General features: G+C 39.0%; 1 protein-coding gene across 1 annotated transcript; it reads right to left on the reverse strand.

The window, feature by feature from the left end:
- Positions 1-2,827: 2,827 nt before the first annotated feature.
- On the reverse strand, positions 2,828-8,758 carry cldn2 (claudin 2). The gene is made up of 3 exons (XM_063488100.1): positions 8,585-8,758; positions 5,903-6,578; positions 2,828-3,873 (listed from the first exon to the last, which is right to left on the reverse strand). The coding sequence occupies exon 3, from the start codon at positions 3,831-3,833 to the stop codon at positions 3,012-3,014; it is 822 nt and encodes a 273-aa protein (XP_063344170.1). The 5' UTR covers positions 3,834-3,873; positions 5,903-6,578; positions 8,585-8,758; the 3' UTR covers positions 2,828-3,011.
- Positions 8,759-9,225: the final 467 nt, after the last annotated feature.

The raw sequence follows: 9,225 nt of genomic DNA on the forward strand, positions 1-9,225 counted from the left end.
CATGTCTGTTCAGTATCACTTGCACTGTAATGTAGACTTGCAATAATGTATATAGCTTTAAGAGTCCTTGTACATCTCATAATTTTATGCATAAACAGAAGTTTATGCATAAAATATTAATTACACACAACATATGTTGTGTGTAATTAATATTTTGGATTCATTCTAGTTGCACACCGTGTGTCGGGGAAAACGACCTTCCAGTCCTGCGTGTGTCTCGTGCAGATTGCAGAACTGACATTAAAGCTGACTTTGGCTAAAAGGGCAGAAAGACTAGTTTGAGGCAACTTTTCACGCCTCAGATCTCAGAGCCTTTATCGCATTTTGGTGGATGCAAACTGACCCAGTAAGCGGTCTCACAATGCAGCTATTAGTCAAACTCAAACTGCTTATTGATCGGACTAAAGTGAGGGTTTTGTTTGTTTAGGTCTGTTTGTGTTGGATTTCTGTTTGCCCTCGGTTCAGGGCTGCAATCTTTTTCCCGTTCAGAAAATGGGAAAACAGTAGCCTAAACGCAAACAACACTGGCAGTCTTTAAATATTAACAGCTGCAATTTAAAAGGCCATTCAAGCGTCAGATAGTCTGCTTTATTTCTAATGGTTATGTCACACCTATTTGTCAGCTTCAGAGTAATTATTTAAGAAAAGTTACATCTCTAAGCGCTTTCTTTAAAGCAGTTCATGAGAGTCACACTGTTTATTCATCAAACACTGGCACAGGTTGACTTACTGCTGTGGACACCTGATGCATCAGAGCCATTATTGATTAACCTGTGCTTTTCCTTTCGGTCAATACATTTGCTTCAGTCTACAGTCCCTGCAAAACCACTTTGAAAGCACATCAGATCTCAATGGGGGAAAAAATCATGCTGGATATCTTTACTGGTATAGACCGGGTAGTGTGTTTGCAACAAATGGATGCTATGTGGATCAGATAGAAATGAAAATTATCAAATTCCCACGGATGATCGGTTGAGTTTATGCTAGGTGAGCACATTGGTCACTCAGTGACCCCGAGACCATCACTGACCCACCACCATACCAGTCATGCTGGATTATATTACAGGCAGTATAATGTTCTCCACAGCCAAAACCCTTTCCCGTGTGTCGCATGTTCTCCCAAGTACAGGGTGCCACAATTCCACATTGCCAGGCACAGGACCCACTAGAGGACGTTGAGCCCTCAGACCACCCTCACAAAGTCTGGTTCTGATTGTTTGGTCAGACATTCACACCAGTGACCTGCTGGAGGTCATTTTGTAGCTCTCCTAGAGTAACTACCTGTCTCCCAGAATCTCCTCCATGCCCTTTAGACTACACCAGAGACACAGCAAACCTGGCAATGAAGCATATTGATGTGTCATCCTTTAGGAGTTGGACTGCATGTGCAACATCTGTAGGGTCCAGGTATCATCTCATGCTACCAGCAGTGACACTGACTCTATCCAAATGCAAATCTAGTGAAAAAATGCAGTCAGTAAAGATGAGGAGGGGAAAAAATGTCACTGGCCTCCACCTGTTGTCTCATTGTTGCCCCTCTAGTGCACCTGTTGTTAATTTCATTAACACCAAAGCAGCTGAAACTGATTAAAAACCAGTCTGCTACTTAAACGACCAAATTAATATCGGAGAAGTTTAAGACTCGATGGTAAACTCGGATTAAAGCGTGTTCCTTTAATATTTTTTTTAGCAGCGTATACTAGTTTAACCCGTGCTTTTCATTTAGGTCAATACGTTTGCTTCTGTCTTTAGCATCTGCAAAACCATTCTGAGGGAAAAAGCAGTGTAGGAGGAAAGAAAAGCTCTGCAAAAGGCGTGTAGGAAAAGTTTACATTTATTTCCAAATACAAAAGAGTACAATGCAGAAAAGGATGCTTGTGGTCATTTAAAAATGGAGTCATCACAGAGTTTGTCCAGCGAAAAACTCCAACTTCATTGTGTCGTCGTTGTCTGTGGCGTAGAGAGGTCAATGTACACATAGACTGTATATAAAGGATGGATGCAGCCATCGCGCTGTCACCCATTGGTTTGCAAAGTCCAGTTTTTAAAGCTTCGAGATGATGAATTTCAAAGTGTTGTGAAGACTTCCTAACTTGAAGCGTACACTGATTTATTGCTCTTTTGAATTGTATTCAGTGAGACTCATAAGGTTATCAGTAAAGTCTTTGCTAAGGGAATCATATAGGGGGACTTCTATACAAGCTTAATTTGCAGTGAGAACAGTGACCTCTTGTTGGTCATTACAAAGATTCAGATTAAAGAAGTTAATATCATGATTTTCCCTTTAAAAATTTAACAAAGTTAATATTCTTTATATTAATATACAGACTAATATATATACTGGAAAATTGTATTTTGCATGACTGGAAATCTCATTGTGATACACTGATATTAACGTACAAGGCACTTGTAATTCTTTGAAAATGCATTCAAAATTTCAAATAGGATGGAAATTAATACAATTTATAGTTATAGTTTACATTTTGCAGGCACAGTCCAACATCGGTTTCAGGTAATACAGTACTGTGAGAAGTATTCGTTCTGATTTAGATTAGAAACATCCATTTTGGCTGCTATGTAGAAAACTTTTAGTCAGATTTTTACACATGCAGCAAAAGCTAGGCATCTATGTAGCTAATGAGAACACGTTCACGTAATGAAAACCATTCATAAACTGTTTTTATTGACAATGTCTTCATGTATTTTTCCTACATTTTTGTCTACTTTGTTTATATTTCACAAGGATAGTAAAAGACTGATAATAAAGATAAAAAGTGACAATTTTCTATCAATGCAAACGAGTGAAAACTGCAGAGAACAGGTCAAACAAGTACAGAAACACAACTTTAATAGTTCTGCTGTGTAATTTTGTTGAAATTTCACAATTGCTTCTCAAAAAATCCAGCAAACACTGACAATGTGTATTCATTTAGATACACTATAAGGATACATTTATTAAACTTAAGCTGTGAGGCAGTTACAGTTAAAGGTGTAATGGACAGGTGGACCCCTCAGACATATCCTGTGATGTCATATCCTGCTGCAGTGGGCTTCCTAGCTCGTTGGGCTCCATGCGTACCCGACTCTGAACTGCCACTTGCACTACGAATTAGTGTCTGCCCTCTGCTGGGGGTATTGACACCCCCCACCTGCAGGGTGGGGTTGCGGTAGGTCTGTGAGGTTGTTCGTACACCTGTGCTCGATATGCCGCCTCCTACTGGGTACGGATATCCGCCTCCGTGGCGTCTCCCACGGCCACCTTCCTGCTCTTCACAACATGACACACATAGCATCCCCCCACCCAGCATGGAAATGAGTGCAGAGGCCAGCCCAGTGTATAGGCACTCTCCGAGTTCATACTTCATGCTTTGAGGTACGTTTGGAAGGTAGAAGGTCTTAACCACCTCGTGTGTGGTCCACGCTACGGGTACGAGAGCCAGGAAGCCTGCAAAGACAAATAACACCCCACCTGCACCGGCTACACGACTCTTAACCCCACCAGAGCTCTCCAAGCAAAGCGTGCACTGCATTCCCAGAGTTGCCATAGCAATTGCAAGGATAGACAACACTATGGAGATGACCATGAGGGCACGAGCAGCCTGCAGGTCAGAAGGCAAAGCCAGCATTGAGTTGTAGGTCTCACATTGGAAGGCCCCCGTGCTCTGATAGACACACTCCATCCACAGGCCCCGCATGTTATTCACAGCTGTGACAATATTGGAACCAACGTGTGCAGAAATCTGCCAGTATGGAAGTACTGTGGCCACCAGGGTCCCCAGCATCCCCAGTAAGCCCAGGAAGAAGCCCATCAGCTCCAGAGCTGCTGATGCCATAGCCGTAACTGTGATCACCCAGAAGCAACCAGAAGAGCTCCTGCAAAACCCATAGAAATATTTAATTAAATACTATAAATAAATAAATACTAAATAATAATTTTGTCATAACTGCAAAAAACCCAAGGCAACCAATTAAACTAAATTATGCAAAATTCTCATTAATTAGCTGCAAAATATTGGTTAAAGAAATGTAATTACAATAGCTGTAATTTGGTCACATTACTATACAAAATATAGTAAATATTTTTGTTATAGGCTATATGCTTTTTTTAAAAAAAATTGAGATTTATTGCCTAAAAACATCAGGTTGTAATATTAAAAAAACAGGCTTTAGTTTTGTTAGCTTGCTAAGTATGCTAATAGAGGAAGGTTGTAAAATAGTAGATGCTATAACATTCATGATGATTTTACAGAGTAAGATTCATATTTTAGATAATACTTTAAACATTATTGCTTTTTTTCCTAAGTTTTAGCATTAGTTTTAGCTTTAGCATTGTCAGGTAGCAAGCTAACCAGTTATACTAGCTAACTAAAAGTAGCCTAAATCAAACAGGGTTTTGTTTTTAATTCTTCATTTCTCACATTTTGTTAATGTCATTTAGTTCAAGTGTTGTGTGCAGAGTAGCTTGGATTTTCAGTTACAGTTTATTATAACGTAAACATTTTAAGTTTAATGCTAACCTTGTAATCACAGGAGAGGAAGCTAAGCAGCATTCACATGAACATCATTACATTTCATTTCTCACACACTCACCGGCCATGCACACTTATGTACACTTTGTTAGTTCTGGGTTTGATTCAAGGTGCTGGAAACATTGCTTAGAGACTCTGATCCATGCTAACATTTTAACTTTGTGTACTTTCAGCTGATTGGTTGGCTGCACATCTATGATGTAAATCTTTGATGTGCACCACATCCCAAAAGGTGTTCTAGTGGATTGAGATCTGATGACTGTGGAGGTTCAAGAAACCAGTTTGGGATCATTCAAGCTTTGTGACATGGTGCGATATCAAGCTGGAAGCAGCCATTAGAAGACTGTGGTCACAAAGGCATGGACACAGTCAGCGATACTCAGGTAAACTGTGGTGTTTCTACGCTGCTCTGTTGATACTAAGGGGTATAAAATACGGGGGACAGGGGCACATTTACCTCTATACAGTGTCCTGTCTTCTTTTAACAAGTCTGGACTTTCGGGAGAGGGATGTTGTCACTCTGAGGTATGAAAAGCCTTCACTGATACAGGTGTCATCTGAATGGCAACATGTATTGCTCTGAACTTTGTATAGACCTTTTAACACTGAACCAAGCTACCAACTCCAGAGGTAGTAAAGCACGTACCATTTTTCCTGTTTAGTCCAGAGGACATGGCATCCATGTTTTACAAAAAGAATTTCAAATTTAAATTCGTCTGACCACAGAACAGATTTACAGTTTGCCTCTGTCCTTATTAAATGAGCTCTGACCCAAAGAAATCATCGGCCATTCTGGATCATGTTCACATACAGATTTCTTATTCTGTCCTATTTGGTCCAGTTTGTGTTTAGTGAATGACTAGAAAGATTCAGTTCGAGTATTATCTGTGTAATCTACTGCTGACACAGTGGCAGGTGACACTGGCTGTTTGAACAATATTCCCACCAGAGAAATCAAAGTAATTTTAGTTCATACAGTTCACACCACTAAAACCAATGCACAGTAACCCATCAAAAAACAAATCAGCGTTCTTTAAGTCTAAAGAAATTCAAGTATTCATTGAAAACCTTTAAATTTACTGACAAACTTTGCTCTGTTCCCTTATTCAGACAGGGTCACCACAGTGGGTAGCTCCACATGTGTGATTTGACAGATGCCCTTCCCAAAGGGAACTATGTCCTGTAAAAAATAATGTGAAACGAATACTTAAATCCTTAATTGGCATCTAAGCCACATTTATAATAGCTAAATTCTTCATTCACTGTCAAAGTCAATTTTTGTGAGGTGTTAGATTGATTCAGTTTTGCAGTCCACACATCCTTCCTCCTGAATAAACAGTGACAACACACACAGCTCACTTCCATGCATTTACCTGAGAGTGCTGCAGGTTATAGAACAGCCAGGCGCTGAACTAGTCGAAGATTTGTTCCTTTGCTGCAGGGTGTGAAGTTGCAGCTGGAGCGGAGGATGAGGAGGTAGAGGATGAAGACAGAGCAGAGCCTGCAGCCTGCACAGATTAGATTCACCACTGGTATTTCTGTGGAACCTGCTCCTGCTTCTCCAGTAGAGAAAATGTTGCCTTTTTCTTGCTGTATCAGACTCTGACTGCTTCCTCAGACCTTGACATAGTCACAGCTGCTGTACTTTTAAAATGCCACTTACTCTGCTGCTGCTTAGATTAGACCGAGGGAGCCAAGAAGGGGAAAAAAAATACTTATTTCAGAAATGAGAGAAGAAGAAATACAGTCCTCTGGACTGCCTGTTGCAGGCTATCCACTTTAAAACAACAACAGAGAAGGATAAGAGACGCCAGTGTTCCTGAACATTGTTTCTCTATCACGGTCTCATCTGTGTCTCGTGTTTGCGTATCTCTGTCCCTCATCCAGACCTTCACCTACTGTCATGTATACACACTGACATCTGTGTGACACACATATCCCGGTTGGTCAGACAGCTTAATCATTCTCTCATCTGTCATTTCTCCAAAACAGACCTTTGGTATGTTGGCGGCAACAGGCTGACCCAAAAACTAAAGGTACTGTGGACCCCTGTGGGAGAGAGAGAGAGAACAGTTTCAGGAGTTTCATTAGCTTTTTGTAAGTGAAATTAACCAATCGTGTAATCATCAAGAAAAGCGCCTAAATCTCTCATCCTTTTATGGAACTGGAAAAAACATCCAGCTCACTCTGCAGAAATTTCAAGAAAAAAAATGCTTGTGAGCACTTCTTTGCATTTTTAATTAAAATGAGCAATGAAATAAAACAACCTTAGGTGATAAACTTACAAAAGGACGATGGAAAAAAAGCATATTTTTTATTATTTTTATTTAATTTCATATTTTGCAAGTGTGGGTTTCCCAGCAGAAATCGTTTTAGTTACATATTAATCTGCTCACTTTACTCAGGGTTGTTTTTTTAATGCAGAGAGATGTTTTGACCTCTTATATTATAGCTACAGGGCAAATGTCGTTTTCAGGAATTCTAATTTCGACTTCATTTGCATAAGTTGGGTTCTCTTTCTACTTTTAACACTTGTTGTTTCTGTTTCAGAAATATCATGAAGACTTTCCTCATATTTTTTTGACTGAAAAAACATATATATTTTTTACAAAAATGAGACACAAATGATCAGTTTCAAAATTATCTGATCAAACCTGAAACCTGATCAAAAAAAACAACAACCTACTTCTAGTAAGAGGTAAATCAATGATTATATATCCAGTGTGCTACCCAGTGTTACATGCCAACATATTATAACTGAGCAATAAACAAAGAAGTAATGCTGGTTGCATACGGTCAGAAACCTTTTGGCGTTTTATGTTCAGGCAGGGTAGCCAAAAAGTCAACCAACCAGCTTGTCTCATTAAAGCAACTTGTTTCTTTACACTTAAAATAGTTTTGCCCAATTTTATATTAGATATTAGCTGAATTTAGTGGTGCTAATGTTTTGAAATATTGTTGTAATTTATGTGATTTTATTATATAATATGATTATATGTTGCCTAAAGCAACAAGAATGTGTTATAGGTAGTTAGCTAGCTATAGCTATGATTAGGTGATACGCTAAGCTAGGCTAAGCTAAGCTAAACTAAGCTAAGTTAAGCTAAACTAAGCTAAGATAGCCAAGATATAGCATACAAGAAATAGATCAACAAGGTCAAATGTACACAAAAGAAAAGAATAAAGATAAAATAGATACAAAAATTTTGAAAAAACTAATATAGGAACTCAACCAGTTGAAATAAAAAATATTATAAAATGCTATATTACAAAAAATGCTATGTAAAGTAGTAAGTTTTACACAGAGAAAAAATGATTTATAAATAGAGTAAATTTAATGTAAAACAATTTTGCTAACTAAAGATAATTTTGTAAATAAATAAATATGTTTTTAGAGGCAACTAATGACTTCCTCCAAGCTGCCATTTTATCTTTAGCTGCCTTTATATTAAATAGGAGGTGTATATAAAACACAGAATTTGTAAAGCATGAACATCAGACACAAAAACAGCAAATTTCCCAAATGAATTAATTCTGCAGTTCTGTTTTAAAGTTCAGGCGTTATCATCTTATACTTTATTTATGTTTAAATGCAAATTTTAATGAATCAGAAAACATTTTCATGGCATATCCCACCATCCACACTCAAATCTGCCATACAGTGGCGTAATTTCCAGGGGGGCCAGGGGGGTTATGATCCCCCCAATAATCAGACACAACCAATATAACCCCCCCAATAAAATTATGAATTATCTTGCATAAATAGGCTGTTGATTTTCTTTACTCATTTCAGGTATTACCAGCAAAATAGTTGCATGTTTAATCATCTGGGAATTTACCCAGATTTATTTATTTATTTAGACAGAGATCTTGACCCCCCCAATGTTCAGCACAAAGTTACGCCGATGCTGCCATAATATATTACTTCTGGGTGAGGCTGACACCAGACTTGGCCGGCTTCTGCCCATCATCATTTATCAAATGTTTTCAGGCTTGCCAGTATGAAGGCTGTTGATGCACAGAGGCAGAAAATTACAAAAGCAAATGATACCTACCATGGTTACCATGGAGGTGGATCTACTGCTGATAGATGAGAGGGATGGTCCTTCCTTGTTGGTCAGTGCCGTGTAAGCTGTTGACACGCACCATAAGAGTGTGCATGAGCAGTCATTACAGTCAGCCGGTTTGTCGAAGTTGAGCCCTCAGTTTCTAATCCTTCCAGTCGGCCCTCACATGGCAGCGGCATCATAATGGGATTAGAGTGTAATCCAGTCACTTCCCCTCCAAAGCAGGCTGAGGGGGCAACGTCCACACACTCAGAAACACTGAGCCATTATTACAAAGCACAGAAAGGCATTATCTGGGCACGCTGCATATTAATGTGGCAGCTCAGGTCAGCCTGTGACCCTTTGTTATACTCTCGTGACTCTGACTGGTGCTCACTTTCTGTGAATGAATGAAAAGAACCAAAGAATATGAAACTGTTCCTATCACAACTTTATAAATCACTCCATAACAGTATGCAAATGTATGCACAATATGATAGGCCCGCTTTTATTTATTCTGTCTTTAAGAAATAAGATATTCTGCCACTGCTGTGCATTTCTGCTCACTTTTATCTACCTGCTACACTCGACAGCACCTACTTAATGAAAAACACTTCTGACTGTCTGGATGATTTAAATTCCTGAATGGA

The sequence above is a fragment of the Pelmatolapia mariae genome, linkage group LG10_11 (genome assembly GCF_036321145.2).
Source record: "Pelmatolapia mariae isolate MD_Pm_ZW linkage group LG10_11, Pm_UMD_F_2, whole genome shotgun sequence".
NCBI classification, from domain to species: Eukaryota; Metazoa; Chordata; class Actinopteri; order Cichliformes; family Cichlidae; genus Pelmatolapia; species Pelmatolapia mariae.

Coding starts and splice junctions, on each gene's coding strand:
- cldn2 (XM_063488100.1), bottom strand. CDS start 3,833: ATGGCATCAGCAGCTCTGGAGCTGATGGGCTTCTTCCTGGGCTTACTG.